Source organism: Lepidochelys kempii, chromosome 18 (assembly GCF_965140285.1).
Source record: "Lepidochelys kempii isolate rLepKem1 chromosome 18, rLepKem1.hap1, whole genome shotgun sequence".
Taxonomy (NCBI): domain Eukaryota; kingdom Metazoa; phylum Chordata; order Testudines; family Cheloniidae; genus Lepidochelys; species Lepidochelys kempii.
Window position 1 is genome coordinate 3517916 of NC_136397.1, and position 16639 is coordinate 3534554.

At 50.6% G+C, this 16639-nt stretch overlaps 1 protein-coding gene and 1 pseudogene across 4 annotated transcripts in view; one reads left to right on the forward strand and one right to left on the reverse strand.

Moving 5' to 3' along the window:
* The window catches only part of PHC2 (polyhomeotic homolog 2), a 141114-nt gene that overhangs the window by 57842 nt on the left and 66633 nt on the right, over nt 1-16639 (reverse strand). For all 4 annotated transcript variants that reach the window (XM_073317239.2, XM_073317238.2, XM_073317237.2 and 1 more), the window contains one exon: nt 5939-6157. In XM_073317239.2, coding sequence (XP_073173340.2) covers nt 5939-6070 — 132 coding nt within the window. In that variant the 5' untranslated portion in view covers nt 6071-6157. The remainder of the gene's footprint in view (nt 1-5938; nt 6158-16639) is intronic.
* Nucleotides 14570-16440, forward strand: LOC140900207 (small ribosomal subunit protein uS5-like; annotated as a pseudogene).

A 16639-nucleotide genomic window follows, 5' to 3' on the forward strand; every position in this document is an offset into this window, starting at 1 on the left:
TGGATTCACATACCTGTGTGAACAGGTATTTTCGCACATGAAATCTGTCCTCTGTCCCTCTCAGAGCCGGTTAACAACTGATCACTCACAAGCTTGTGTGCAGCTTAAAGTATCCAAATATGTGCCAGACATTGGAAACCTCAACAAGGAAAAGCAAGGGCAAGGATCACACTAAACTGATAAGATCTGCATTTTAATTTAATTTTAAATGAAGCTTCTTAAACATTTTAAAAACCTTATTTACTTTACATACAACAATAGTTTAATTATATATTATAGAGAGAGAACTTCTAAAAACGTTAAAATGTATTACTGGCATGTGAAACCTTAAATTAGCGTGAATAAATGAAGACTTGGCACACAACTTCTGAAAGGTTGCTGACCCCTGGACTCAATAGGTTCTTTTCTCGCCCTCATCACCGTAGTATCTGAGCCCCAGCCAGTTATGCATTGAGCCAAGTGACTAACATCTGACATGTGAGGTTCGTTGTCTATCTCCTCTCCCAAGGAGAGAATTGTTTGTGCAGTGGAGAGGTTTGTTTTGGTCGGGTTTTGTTTACACATCCAGGCTGCTCAGTGTTTGTATCAGTGAAGGCAGGATGGAGCAGCACCTGGCACCTGGACTGGGAGGTTTGGGATGGTCCTAGGTCCCCATGGGAGATAGTTCCCCAGTCTGGCGCTGGCCCTGAGGAAGCCCTGTTGAGGGCAGACCAACTCACCCATATTGGAGCAGATCCTCAAAGAATCAATTTTGAAGCACTTTGAGGAGAGGAAAGTGATCAGGAACAGTCAGCATGGATTCACCAAGGGCAAGTCATGCCTGACTAATCTAATTGCCTCCTATGATGAGACAACTGGGTCTGTGGATGAGGGGAAAGCAGTGGATGTGTTATTCCTTGACTTTAGCAAAGCTTTTGATACAGTCTCCCACAGTATTCTCGCCAGCAAGTTAAAGAAGTATGGGCTGGATGAATGGACTATAAGGTGGATAGAAAGCTGGCTAGATCATCAGGCTCAATGGGTAGTGATCAATGACTCCATGTCTAGTTGGCAGCTGGTATCAAGCAGAGTGTCCTGGGGCTGGTTTTGTTCAATATCTTCATTAATGATCTGGAGGATGGCGTGGATTGCACCCTCAGCAAGTTTGCAGATGACACTAAACTGGGAGGAGAGGTAGATACGCTGGAGATAGGATAGGGATAGTATACAGAGGGCCCTAGACAAATTAGAGGATTGGGCCAAAAGAAATCTGATGAGGTTCAACAAGGACAAGTGCAGAGTCCTGCACTTAGGCCGGAAGAATCCCATGCACCGCTACAGACTAGGGACCAAATGGCTAGGCAGCAGTTCTGCAGAAAAGGACCTAGGGATTATAGTGGACGAGAAGCTGGATATGAGTCAACAGTGTGCCCTTGTTGCCAAGAAGGCTAATAACATTTTGGACTGTATAAGAAGGAGCATTGCCAACAGATCGAGGGAAGTGATCATTCCCCTCTATTCGGCATTGGTGAGGCCACATCCGCAGTACTGTGTCCAGTTTTGGGCCCTACACTGCATGAAGGATGTGGAAAAATTGGAAAGCATCCAGCGGAGGGCAACAAAAATGATTAGGGGGCTGGAGCACATGATTTATGAGGAGAGGTTGAGGGAACTGGGATTGTTTAGTCTGCAGAAGAGAAGAATGAGGGGGGATTTGATAGCTGCTTTCAACTACCTGAAAGGGGGTTCCAAAGAGGATGGATCTAGACTGTTCTCAGTGGTAGCAGATGACAGAACAAAGAGCAATGGTCTCAAGTTGAAGTGGGGGAGGTTTAGATTGGATATTAGGAAAAACGTTTTCACTAGGAGGGTGGTGAAACACTGGAATGTGTTACCTAGGGAGGTGGTGGAATCTCCTTCCTTTGAAGTTTTTAAGGTCAGGCTTGATGAAGCCCTGGCTGGGATGATTTAGTTGGGGATTGGTTCTGCTTTGAGCAGGGGGTTGGACTAGATGACTTCCTTCCAACCCTGATATTCTATGATTGTAGAGCGTTCCATAGGACCTGTGGAGCAGTTATCGCCCACGGTCTTCATCCCGCAATGTGAGGCTCTTTCAGCTATGCTTGCTGAGCACCTTGAAGATACAGACTGAGACCTTGGACTTGACTCTGCTCTGTGGGAAGGCAGCATAGAGAGTAGGAGATGGACTGATTGGCTGATGTGCTCAAGGTTGCTGAGTAGACAGGCTGTACTAGCTGGAGTTTCTCAAGTGCTGAAGGCTTGGTGCCTAGGTCTATCACTGCATAGATCCAGCTGGAAGGTGGTGAAGGTATGAATAACAAGAGCCAAGTCCTCACCTGCTAGCATGGGACAGTGTCTCAGCCAACTGGAGATGGGAGAAAGCGTCATCCACAGACACTGCTATGGAAGAGCTCAGAATCAGCGAGGAAGGCAGGAGCTTCCTGAACCAGCCCTGAACTGGCCAGTTGTGGGTGTGAACGTGCCACCAGAGGCAAACCCCTCCGCCTAGAGCATCACCGCTGCCACCTTGGGTTCAGGTACCAAGGTGCTTGTCCCAGGATAGCTAGTCCTATGGGGATGGGGAATAAGCTAGACTGGTCTAAGGCACCTTTATACAGTATAAGCGCATCCCCACAAGGATGGGGGCTGGAAGCGGTATAACTAAGGCTATGATTTAGTCAGGGGTATGTTTAGTAAAAGTCATGGACCGGTCATGGGCAATAACTAAAAAGTCATGGCACGTGACCTGTCCATGACTTTTACTAAAAATACCCGTGACTAAATCTTAGGTGCTGGGGGTGCTCCTGCGGACGCTACTGCTCTGTGCGGGGGGGCGCTCTGGAGCCCTGCCACTGCCGCTGGGGGCGGGGCAGCCTGGGGCACCGCTGTTGCTCCTGGACAGCGCCTGGGACCAGCTGCCTGGGGCCACCAGAGCAGCAGCCAGTGCGGCTGGCCCGAGGGCCACCCCAGCTCCTCGGGCAGCCCTGGGGCCAGCTGCACCAGCCGCTGCAGAAGTCACAGAGGTCCCGGAAAGTCATGGAATCCCTGACTTCATGACCTCTGTGAAAGACTCGGAGCCTCAGGTATATCAGTAAAAACTCACACCGCACACTGACGGCAGAACTGTGTGTAGAGCAGGCTAAACTACACCAGAATATGTGTCCACCCCGGGGCTGGTGCTGCTCAACCACATCAGTTTAAATCAAGAACTGATTTAGGTTAAAACCAGGGCAACTTTCCCAAGTAAACAAGGCCCATGCTTTGCAGGGTAACTAAAGGCACAGACCCAGCTTCCAACCACTCTGGCTGTGTCCACACAGGGATCTGCCCCCGTCTGACCAACCTGCTGTCAGGCTGTGTATGGACAAGGCCAAAGGCAAAGACTGTCGCTTTGAGGGGTAAATCCAGGATAATTTTCTGCAGCTGCAAATCTCTGAGCCCCCAAGAAGCCCAACAGCCACAGAAGACCCAGCCCAGGCCATTCCTCAGGCCCACTCCATGGTGCCAGACGGCTCGGACCCGCAGCACCATGGGGAGGCGCTCAGTGACAGGCAGCCTGTGAAAGGACCAGGCTCAAGGATAAGGCAGGGGAACGGGGGGAGCAGAGGGGTGCATCTCTCCTCGAGCACAGGACAAATGCCCTACCCCCTGTCCCCCAGGCAACCCTTCAGCCCTGGCTGCGCAGTGACCACTCCCCAGGTTGGGCTGGGGTGTTTCTGGAGCTCCCAGCATTTCCTGCCAGCACCCAGTGCCAGCTTCCCACCCCTTCCTGAGGAGAGGGGGGATATTGCACCCCTCTCCTGCTGCCTCCCCCTCACTCCCCATCTGCACCCCCTGCCACCTGCTCCACAAAATTTCTCTTGGGAAATGGCGTAATGTTCTAAAATCTTTTGAAGTTCAGGAAGGCCATTCTCACTGGGTAGGGGTATCGGGGCCGTGGTTGTGAAAGCTCACCGCCTCCCTCAAGGTACATCTGGACAGATTCTCTATTCCAGTAGGAACTGGGGCAAATAGCCCCAGGGATGTAGAATCATTGAAGATTCGGATTGGAAGGGACCTCAGGAGGTCATCTAGTCCAAACCCCTGCTCAAAGCAGGACCAACCCCAACTAAATCATCCCAGCCAAGATTTTGTCAAGCTGAGCTGTAAAAACCTCTAAGGATGGAGATTCCACCACCTCCCTAGGGAACCCATTCCAGTGTTTCACCACCCTCCTAGTGAAATAGTTTTTCCTAATATCCAACCTAGACCTCCCCCACTGCAACTTGAGACCATTGCTCCTTGTTCTGTCATCTGCCACCACTGAGAACAGCCGAGCTCCATCCTCTTTGGAACCCCCCTTCAGGTAGTTGACGGCTGCTGTTAAATCCGCCCGCCCATCCCACCGCAGTCTTCTCTTCGGCAGACTAAACAAGCCCAGTTCCCTCAGCCTCTCCTCGTAAGTCATGTGCCCCAGCCCCCTGATCCTTTTCGTTGCCCTCCGCTGGACTCTCTCCAATTTGTCCACATCCTTTCTGTAGTGGGGGGCCTAAAACTGGACGCAATACTCCAGATGAGGCCTCACCAGTGCCAAATAGAGGGGAATAATCACGTCCCTCGATCTGCTGGCAGTGCTCCTACTTATACAGCCCAAAATGCCATTAGCCTTCTTGGCAACAAGAGCACACTATTGACTCATATCCAGCTTCTCATCCACTGTAATCCCCAGGTCCTTTTCTGCCAAACTGCCGCTTAGCCAGTCGGTCCCCAGCCTGTAGCAGTGCATGGGATTCTTCTGTCCTAAGTGCAGGACTCTGCACTTGTCCTTGTTGAACCTCATCAGCTTTCTTTTGGCCCAATCCTTCAATTTGTCTAGGTCACTCTGGACCCTTTCTCTACCTTTCTCATGGTCAGAGGCCTGGAGCACAGTAGAGGGCGTTGCTTGACCACAGCCCCTACAACCTGACGGGGTGCTGGCGAGGGGGCTGCTGTATGCAGCTGGTCAAAGGGGCCTGGCCCTGCTCTGGCTGCAAAACTGGGGAATCCCAGAATGTCTGAAGCTGTGGGGGGAAGCAGCGGGGACTGGGAGCCCAGTAACCATGAGAGCTGACTGGGTGCTGATTGTCCCCTGACTGGGGATGGCTCCCTAGGCAAGCAGGGAGAAATTCCAAGTGCACCGGAAGGAAAGAGACCCCAGGGCTTGTGAGTGGAAAAGTCCCACTGGCTCTCACAGAAAAGCTGTCCCTGGATGCCCCAGCCACGGAGCCTAGCGGAGGGAGCCACTTGCTGACAAACATACAGAATCGCAGAATCATTTCTATAGCTCCTGCTAGGTTCAGGCCTATTGCTCTGCAGGACTTTTCTAAGGGGTCAAGGCCCCATCAGAAATGAAAGCACCAGGATGGGGTAAAGCCTCTGGATGAATAGAACCGACTGCCCAGCCAACCCCATGTTCTCATGCAATGCCTGTGGGGAGGGTGCAAGTGTCCCTCATCTCACCCAGAAGGAGGCGCCGAAGGGCTGGGGTGTATAGAGCCTCACTGGTACCAACGGATCACGGATACATGTGATACAGAGCTTGTCCGGTCAGCGCTGGGATCTCAGTGCACAGAGCTCGTCCCATCAGCGCCGGGCCTCGTGGGTCTGAGTGTGCAGAGCTTGACCTGTCAGCGCTGCGGCTCCGGGTTGTCAGTGTGCCGAGCTCGTCCGTCAGCACTGTGCCTCAGGGGTCGCAGTGAGCAGAGCTCGTCCCGTCAGCACCAGGGCTCCGGGGTCTCAGTGTGCCGAGCAGGGTCTCTAAGAGGATGTGAATGGGGAGCATGGGGGTTGCCTGGTATTTTCTCCCATCCCAGCCAACCAAGAGTGACACTCAGCTCTAGGGCACCCCGGATCCTGCCCAGTCCTTGGCACCTCTGTAGCAGCAGAGCCTGGATCCCACCCGGACCCTGCAGCTCCTTACCTGGACAGTCTGGCGGTCTGGGATCCCGCTGTACACGGAGATCTGGGCCCCCGGCTGGCGCCCGCTGCTGCTGCTGCTGCTGCTGGCGGTGCTGCTGGAGGGAGGTGGGACCTGCAGCTGCTCATTCTCCATGGTAACGGTCCTGGGCACCGACGGGGGCAGGAAGAAGGAAATACTAAGGCCGAGGTGGTGGGAAAGGGGATTCTGGTCAGGTTAGAGCTGGAAAGAGACAAAAGTAGGCAGTCAGGCTTGGGGCAGTCCCAACCCCTCATACCCCAGCTGGGGCACTGACCCCTCTTACTGGCCCACAGCTGATGAGATGCTGCAGCCATGAGGAATTCTGGGGCCACATTCTCTGCTGCATACAGCATCAGGAGCCAGGTATGGCCTATCTCTGGATGCAGGTAAGAACAGACTTAGGGCTTCTCTAAACTGTGCCAGCTGGCTGCAGTCCCCAAGGAACCAGCCTGTTCCAGGCAGTCTCTTTCCCTGCCCCTTCCTTCCCTCAACACATCCCCAGCCCCCTGACGCACACACGGGGCTGCTGTAAGGAAGGTGCAGGTAGGAGCTGATTCTGCTGGCTCTTTGCTGGCTAGGGACCGAGGATCTCAAAGCACTTTGCAAAGAGGAATGAATCCAGTCTCACCAGCTATCTGGGGTGCGCTGTGAGGATAATTTGCCCCTTTAAACAGAGGGGAAAACTAAGGCACATCGATTCCAAGGCTAGAGGGACCACTGTGACCACCTAGTCTGACGTCCTGCACAGCACCGGCCAGAGACCTGCCCCACAATTATTCCTAGAGCAGAGCTTTGAGAAAACAGCCAGTCGTAATTTAAAAATAACCAGTGATGGAGAATCTACCACAATCCTTGCTATATTGGTCCAATGGTTAATTACTCTCATTGTTAAAATTGTACCTTTTTTCTATTCTGAATTTGTCCTGCTTTAACTCCCAGCCATTGGGTTGTGTTAGACCTTCCTCTGCTAGACTAAAGAGCCCGTTATTAAGTATTTGTTCCCCATGTAGATACTTATAGATTATGATCAATTTAACCTTAACCTTCTCTTTGTTAAGCTAAATAGATTGAGCTCCTTGAGTCTACCACGATAAGGCAGGTTTTCTAATACTTCAGTCATTCTTGTGGCTCTTCTCTGAATACCCTCCAATGTATCAGTGTCCTTCTTGAATTGTGGGCACTAGACGTGGACACAGGATTCCAGCAGACCGTACCAGTGCCAAATAGAGAGATCTACTCCTATTAGAGATTTCCCGGTTTATGCAACCCAGGATCACACTGGGAGCTCATGTTCAGCTGATTATCCACCTCCCCACCCCCAAGCTTTTTCAGTCATTGCTTCCCAGGATAGAGTCCCCCATCCTGTAAGTATGGTCTACATTCATTGTTCCGAGTTGAATACATTTACATTTAGCCATATTAAAATGCATGTTGTTTCCTTGCACTCAATTTACCAAGGGATCCAGGCTGCTCTGAATCAGTGACCTGTCCTCTTCATTATTTACCATTCAACCAATTTTTGTGTCATCTTCAAACTTTATCAGTGATGATTTTACCTTTTCTTCGAAGTCATTGATAAAAATGTGAAATAGCGCAGGGCCAACAACCAATCCCTGAGGGACCCCACTGGAAACACACCCACTCAATGATGATTCCAGGTTACAGTTACATTTTGAGACCTATCAGTTTTTAATCCATTTAATGTGTGCCATGTTAATTTGATATTATTCTTGTTTAATCAAAATGTTGCGCCGTACCAAGTCAAACACCTTACAGAAGTCTATTACTTCTACACAATGACCTTTATCAACCAAACTCATCATCTCATCAAAAAAAGAGATCAAGTTAGCTTGACAGAATCTATTTTCCACAAACCCAGGTTAATTTGTATTAATTACATTATCCTCCTTTAATTCTTTATTAATTGAGTCCTGCATCGGCCACTCCATTATCCAGTCTGGGATTGATGTCAGGCTGACAATTTCTTGTTCATCCCATTTACCCTTTTTAAAAGTTGGCACAACATTAGCTTTCTTCCAGTTTTCTGGAACTTCCTCAGTGTTCCAAGACTTATTGAAAAGCAACATTAACAGTCCAGCAAGCTCCTCTGCCAGCTCTTTTAAAACTTTTGGATGCAAGCTATCTGGACCTGGTGATTTAAAAATGTCTAACCTGAGTAGCTTCTGTTTAACATCCTCCAGAGATACTAGTGGAATAGAAAGAGTGCTATCATCACCATATGTTGAGACTATGTCATCTGTTTTTCCCCAAATACAGAACAGAAACATTTATGAACACTTCTGCCTTTTCTGCATTATTATTGATAACTATACCATTTCCGTATAGCAATGGACCAATACCATTGTCAGGATCCTTTTTGTTCCTAATATATTTTAAAAACTCCTTCTTATTGTCCTTAACTCTGCAGGCCGTAGAATTCGCCTTGCGTCCCTTTGCTTCCCTTATCAATTTTCTACAGTTCCTAACTTCTGATTTATATTCATTACTATCAATTTCCCCTTCATGGCATTTTTATATTTTTATTTTTATTTGTCGCAGCTGCCTTCACTTCTCTACTCCAGGCTGGTTTTTTTAACCAGTATGGCCTTGATTGTGGCTTTTGGGGCATCTTGTAAGGTGTTCTTAAAAGATTCCCAGTTATCATTCACATTTTGTCGATTCAATTCTTATTCCTAGCTGAACTGGCTCATAGTTTTCAGCTTTGTGAAATTGGCCTTATTAAGGCACCAAGTATATATATTTTTGGTCAGGTCTTTATTCTGCTTACATATTATGAATGTGACCAAGTCATGATGATTTATACTTAAGCTACCATTTATTTTTAGTTCCCAAGGGTTGCACAGCATATTAGCGGGAATAGAACTGTGCTATCTTGTTACCCAGTCATGTGCCTTTACCACAATCCCATCCTTCTGTAAATGCTTGTGTAACCATGCTAACACAATCTGGCTCTTTGTCACCCTTTAAGTGGCTGCTTCATGAGGCTGCTACGGACTTTGACCAGCTTAGTTTGTCCCCTTAACTCAGGCAATAGAGGGTCACTCCTCTAGATGCAGAGAGGACTGGCGTTCAATCCCTGCAGGCAGCCCAGCCAGGAGTGCTGTTCCCAGTGGCTTTCGTGAAGGGACGCCTGTGGAAGTTTAGCTTGGCTGGCTGGAAGGCACTGCAGGTGCCTCCTGGTGGGAGTATCCTGGGCATAGGGTAGGTTCATTAGCAGTCCTGAGGTCCCAGCCCTGGGCCTTATGCTACTGTTGGCTACACCAGTGGAGGTTCAATTACCTGCAGTGGAGTTCCTGTGAAGGGACACGCACATAGCAGGGCCCAGAAGCCAGCCAGGCAGCACTCTCGCCCAGGCCTCCCCTGAATGAACCCGCCCTGGAGTCTGTGTTTCATCCGCCCGCTGGAAGGGCATCTCTGACCCTGGCCTGACTTTTGTTTATGGAACCTGGCCTTGTGAGTCCTCTAACTCCGGCCTGGCAACTCCTGTCCCTGGTGGGCAGACCTCAGACTAGCTGCGACCGCCTACGCCCCAGTCCCTTACGCTGACTCTCATCTTAAGAGATTTCTGGACTGGAGAGTCACTTGGTATGAAATTGTGCATTGAGTCCTTCCCATCTCTGTCTATTTTATGTACACAAAGACAGATAGCACTCCGGCCTGTGTGCACCACACAAGCCATGTGCTTAAATGTCCCTGCAGCCAGAAAGAATCTGGGCCCATATGATACCAAGGAGTGGGAACATTGAGATCTCATGGTCAGGTTGCCAGGTCCACCCCTTTAAAATGTTTAAAGTGTTGCCCCTGATGTGCCCAGAGAGTAGTGAAGGGCGGGGGCTGGGCTACTGACATTTAGGGGGTTGATGCAGAGACTTCAGCCACGGCATCTCCAGCGTTGCCAACCCCAAGCATCCCGAAATCAGGAATCAGGCCCTCTAAAATCTGCAGATTGGTTTAACAATCATGAGATTTTTTTAAAATAATAGATCTGGGTTCTCTTTGCTTTCTGATTCTGGAGTCTTGAGGGTTCACATTTTCCAGCTTTTCTCCACAACCGTGAGGTCTAGATAGCCACCTTATAACCAGAAGGGAATCTGGGGGTATCACCTAATCCCAGGTGCTTGGGGTTCCAGCAAAGCACCAACTATCACGAGACTCCCAATACAATTGGGAAGGTTGGCACCATTGCCTTCCAGTGCCGAGATATGAATCCCGCTGGAGCCCGTCCCTTAGAGATGAAATGACTGGCTGCTTTATACCCCTGCAGGATGATACTGGAGAATGGATCAGATTAAATAAAACTCCAGCTTCCTGGTAAACAGAGTTAAGTCACTTGCCAGCCCTGCTGTCAAGACAAGGGCTTATGAGCTGAACTGGGAGAACAAGCTGGGGCAACACAAGAGCCAGCCTGGGCCCGAATCCTGCATGTTTGTCCGAACACAAAGCACACCCCTTTGCTCCCCTCGGATTTCAGTGGGATCTGGCACCTCACTCTCCTAAACTCCTGGGGAAATCCCAGTGTCCGTCCACATGGTGTCTAGCTTACATGAGGGAAGCACCATAGGGACATAGCAGAGGAAGGGACGTCCTGAGTCACTGAGTCCAGTCCCCTGGTATCGCAGCAATCAAACATCATATAATCCCATTCATACATTTCTCAGGCTCCATTTTAAAGACAGCTAGGTTCTCTGCCCACCCTGCTCCTATTGGGTGGCTGTTCCAGAACCTAACTCCTCTGATCATTAGAGACCTACTAATGTCCAGCCTAGATTGATTCCTGGCTAGTTTATCCCCATTTGTTCTTGTGCCAACATTGTCCTTCAGCTTCAATAGCTCTTCACCTCCCTGGTATTCACCCCTTGCTGTATTTATAGAGAGTAACCAGAGCCCCACTCCAGCTGGGTTCTAAGAGGCTGACCAACCCCAGTTCTCCAGGCTCCAGATCAGCTTTCCATGCTGCCGATCTTCTCTGCCCTGTTTCAGTTTGAATTCATCTTTCTTGAACATGGGTGACCAGAATAGTATCTTGGGTTCCAGAGTAGGTCTGCCCAGTGCCAAACAGAGAGGTAATATAACCTCCCTACGCCTCCTCCAGAGTTCCTTCTTTACACATCCATGAGTAGCTACAGCAAAGAAAGAAGAGCGAGACTCACAGGTGCTTGGACCCATGGCCTGACCTTGTGGTCTCTCTCCTGGCTAGGGTTGCCAACTTTCTACTTGCACAAAACTGAACACCCTTGCCCCGCCCCTGCCTGACCCCTTCTCCGCGGCCCTGCCCACACTTCATTCCATCCTCCCTCCCTCTGTGTCTCGTTCTCGCCCATCCTCACTCACTCGCTCATTTTCACCAGGCTAACAGGGTCCAGGGAGCGAGCACCAGCTGGACATACAGATGGTGCCCAGGGAGCTGGTGTCAGCTGGGCAGACAGATGGTGCCAAGGGAGTGTGTACTAGCTGGGCAGACAGATGGTGCCTAGGGAGCGTGCGCCAGTCAGGCAGACAGAGGGTGCCAAGGGAGCGTGCGCCAGCCTGGAAGACAGATGGTGCCGAGGGAGTGTGTGCCAGCTGGGCAAAAAATCGGTGCTGAGGGAGCGTGGGCCAGCCAGGCAGACAGCCAGCCTGGTAGACAGATGGTGTCCAGGGAGCTTGCACCAGCAGGCAGACAGATGGTGCCCAGGGATTGTGTGCAATCTGAGCAGAGTGTGCCAAGGGAGCATGCACCAGCTGGGCAGAGAAACAGTGCCAAGGGAGTGTGCGCCAGCCGGACGGATAGACGGTGCTCAAGGAGCAAGCACCAAGCAGACAGACAGGCATTGCCCAGGGAGCATGTGCAAGCCGGACAGACAGACGGTGCCCAGGGAGCGGGCAGCAGCTGGACAGACAGATGGTGTCGAGGGAGCATGCGCCAGCAGGCAGACAGACAGTGCCCAGGGAGCAGGAACCAGATGGACAGACAGAAGGTGCCCACGGAGCAGGCGCCAGTCAAACAGACAGATGGTGCCCAGGGAGCGAGCACCAGTCAGACAGACAGACAGTGCCCAGGGAGTGTGTGCCAGCTGGGCAGACAGACAGTGGCCAGGGAGCGGGCACCAGCTGGACAGACAGATGGTGCCCAGGCAGCAGGAGTTAGTCGGACAGACAGATGGTGCCCAGGGAGCGTGCGCCAGCCAGCCAGCCAGCCAGCCAGCCAGATGTCCCTCTCACTGTCATGAAAATCAGCTCCACTGTGGAGTCCAGAGTGAGCAGCAGGACCCTGCAGTGACTGTGATTCAGGGGCTAGGAGCCTCCCATCACTGCAATGGGCTAAGGCCATTTACTGCTCCCCCTAACCAGTGTCCCAGGCCGAGTGTCTGTCTGTGATTTCCCTGGGATCCGGGAGGTGGCCAGCTTGGGACTAAGCAGGTGCTGATGGCCAGGAACCCCCTTGGCATGTGGGAGTTTTCCCAGCTCTTGTTCATTCAGTAGCGAGTAACCACCAGGGGCCAACCCTGCAGCTTGCCCACCACTCCCCAGGCTGGGCTTTTGACTCTGGTGTGGTGGCGGCAGGCTCAGGCCCCAGATCTACAGGTCCTTGTACTTTTCCCAGTGACATCTGTTTTCCTTCCCTTGTTCTCTGTGTCACTTGGCCAGGGAGTGGTGGGGACACCGGGCTCCATGCCACCCTGGGGAGCAGGGTCGTGACATTTGCTCGCTTGCCTTTTGACACTGATACCAGGCAGAAGCCCAGTTCATTGTGCAGATCTCAGTCTGCAGTGTCTTTACACTCTAGCCTCACCCAGGCCTTGGCTAGCAGGACTAGTGGCTGGTCCTCTGCCCCCATGCTGCAGGGCACAGCAGGGCACAGCCCAAACTGGCCGACTCCAGTCAAGCTTAGCCCCAAATGGGGCACCTGGGTCTCAAATATTTTGCTGATTTTGAAGAAAACAAACAGCAGTTTTGCCACAGGAAATCCGTTTGGTGGGAATGGGGCTAGAGCAGCTTGTGGTTCAAGGCGGGTGGGGACTGGGCTTCCCGATTCCCCCTTGTTCACCAGCACGGATGGACGCATTTCCCACCATGAGGCGTCCCAGAGGGTGGACATGCTGTGCCAGATTTGCTGCTGGTTCCCCCTGCTCTGTGCGGGAAGTGCCCAGGCCTGGCACAGCATAGTCCCCCCCAGCACTGGCACTGGTCTCCTGTGCATGGGAGGGGGTGGAGCCAGATTCTGCCCACTTCCCCCACTACCACGAGGAGAGGATGTAGAGCCCTGAAGATGCTGCTCTCCCCCAGGAGTCTGGCAGTGAAAGGTCTAACATGATCCAACGGCTGGAAGCTGAACCTAGACAAATTCAGACCAGAAATAAGGTGTACATTGTTAACAGTCAGGCAGGGTAAGTATCCACTGGAACAATTGACCAGGGTCATGGTGGATTCTCCATCACTGGCCATTTTAAACTCAAAACTGACTGGTTTTCTAAAAGTTCTGCTCTAGGGATTATATGGGGGCAGATCTCTGGCCTATGCTAAACAGAGGTCAGACTACAGGATCATAATGGTCCCTTCTGGCCTTGGGAGGGATGAATAGCCAGGATCACCCTGTTTTTCCTTTTAGAAGCTGGGCATCACACCTGTCTTTGCCAGTCCACTGGGAGCTCTCCCATTCCCCAGAACTTCTATAAGCCTAATAATACCTAGCTTTTATCATGTGTTTTTCATCAGGAGACCTCAAAGAGCTTTACACAGAAGGGCAGTATCATCATCATTATTTTATAAATGGGGAAACTGAGGCACGGGGTGGGGAAGTTACTTTTTCTAGGTCACGTAGCACGCCAGTGGCAGAGCCAGGAGAATCCTGATCTCCTGAGTCCCAGTCCTGTGCTCTGATCACTATTCCACACTGATTCAAAACTCAATTCCTGGACATGTACATCACCCAGCCATGCTGATCCAGACCTGTTTAGTTCCAGGCCGTGTATTCTCTTCTCTGCTGTTTGTCAACCACGGCATTTACCACTTCCCCTCTCCTACTCCGCTCTCTGCTCACAGCTACCCCCCAAAGCCCTTCTTCTGCTTAGCCCTCGGGCAAGCCCTGTCTCCTTCTGCCCCCAGCACTGGCCTTGCAGCTCTTACTCAAGCAGAACTCCCTTGGACTCGGTCAGGGTTTGGCCTGAGGATACGCGGCAGCTCCAGTCACCTTCTTTTTCCAGTGGATGCTTCACTGACTCATGAGCCAGATTCCCAGCTGGAGTAAACTGGCACAGATCCAATAAGGGGCTATTGAAATCCATGAAGCTGCACAGATTTACGTAGGCTGAGGATCTGTCCTCATAGATCCTCCTTGGGTTGCCTCTTTCTCCTTTCTCATTACCAGTGCAGGCTTCTCTTCCTGCCCTCAGATCTCTGAGGCAGTCTCTCATGGAGCCTCATTAGCTGCTCCTTTTCCCTTCACTGAAGCAGACACCTTCTCCACTAGGCGACACAATCCCCAGGGCCCTGCTGAGCCTGGCTGAAATTGAAGCCAGTTTATTTATCCCACAGCCTGGCCCTGGCTCCCTCGAGTCTTTTATGGGCTTGAGCAGACAAATGTTGTTGTTTTTTATGGGCAATCCTGCTGCGATGGGTACAGCAGTGGAAATGGACGTGGAGATGGAGTTTCTGGCAGGAGGGCTGGGGAAAGTGGGTTTTACTGCTCCAGGAACTGCTCTGCTGTTAGCAGACAAAGGCAGGTAGAGACCCATGAGCTCCCCTTTGATATATGGCATGGATGTAAATCTCTTCCTCCCTTGCAGACCTCACTCCACACCGTGCACCTTTAAACTGCTCCACTGGGCACCAGAGCGTCATTCCTCTTAGGGCGGCAGGCGGCCTTTGGCCCCATCAGCTCAGCAGAGTGGAGGTCTCTGAATGACTGACAGGAAACTCTCCAGGCCCCACACCTCCACAGCATCCAAATGATGCCCAAGTGAGGGCTGCTCTGGCATCTCACTGGGAGTGGACACCTGTGGGCCAGGCTGAACTGAACCAAAAGGAGCAGATTGCAGCCACCCTCATTTTCAGACCAGAGTTATGGTCTGCTGAGATCCAAATGCCTCTGGGGCCTTCATGGGCAGATTATGGATGGGGCAAAATGCAAGCCTCGGACAGGCAGCCTTAGGCTACGTCTACACTACACAGCTTTTAGTGCCAAGGCTGTGTCACTACAGCCGTGCCACTAAGCCACTGAAAGTTGCGCAGTGTAGCCGCTGCCTGTTGGCTCTCCGGCACCAAAAAACTTCCACCCCCAACAAGCTGCGTTTGTGTTGTCCTCAGAATTTTCTTTATAACAGAGTGATTAGCGGGTGATTAAGATAAGAAAGGGCTATTAGGAGGTTTCCTAAAATTAAATGATCTGTTCCAAGCTTGGTGAGCGGCAAAAAGTAAGCAGCCTAAATGATAGAAAGTAATTGTAGATTTTTTTGCAATTGTTTCAATTGTTCTATTCAAGAGGTGGTAACAAGTTACTGCTATCTTTCTTTGAGAAGAGAACTGATATTTTAGACAAAGGAAATACAGTAGATCTAATCTACCTGGATGTCAGGAAGGCGTTTGATACAGTTCCACGTGAGAAATTTTTAGTTAAACTGGAGAAGATGGGCATTAATAAGAGAACTGAAAGGTGGATAAGGAACTGGTTGAAGGGGAGACTGCAACAGGTCCTACTGAAAGGTGAACTGTCAGGCTGGAGGGAGGTTACTAGCGGAGTTCCTCAGGGATCAGTCTTGGGACCAATCTGATTAAACATTTTTTATTAATGACCTTGCCACAACAAGTGGGAGTGTCCTAATAAAATTTGCAGATGACACAAAGTGGGGAGGTATAGCCAATACAGAGGAGGACCGGAATATCATACAAGAAGATCTGGATGACCTTGTAAACTGGAGTAATGGAAATGGAATGATATTTAATAGTGCAAAGCTACTGGTGACTACAATGGTCATGTCGGCCTTGGTGTAAAATGCTCCAAGGAAGTTGCCACTGCTATTCGTGGGGCAATCATCTTGGATAAACTGTCCATTGTACCAGTACGATGAGTCTACTGGGGTAACAAGATTGGCAAGCCTCATAGTGTACCTTGCAAGGTTACTGGTCGTTGTGGGTCTGTTCTGGTGCATCTGATCCCAGCACCCTATGGTACCTGAATTGTATCTGCACCTGTTCCAAAGAAACTGCTGATGATGGCTGGAATTGATGACTGCTATATTTCAGCTAGGGGTTGTACTGCTACACTGGGCAACTTTGCTAAAGCCACCTTTGAAGCACTCTCCAAGACCTACAGTTATCTGACCCCTGACTTCTAGAAGGAGACTGTGTTCACCAAGTCTCCTTATCAGGAATTCACTGATCATCTGGCTAAGACCCACACCAGAGTCTCAGTGCAGAGAACCCAGGCAGCTGCTGTGGCAACTACTTAAATGTTTTTGTACAAAATAAAGTGATAAGTGAAACAAAAAAAAGTGCAAGGTCATGCATTTAGGGACTAACAACAGAGATTTTTGCTATATGCTAGGGACTTATCAGTTGGAAGTGACAGAGAAGGAGAAAGACCTGGGCATATTGGCTGATCACAGCATGACTATGAGCCGTCAGTGTCATGTGACCATGAAAAGGCTAACAGACCTGGGGTGCATCAGGCGAGGTATTTCCAGT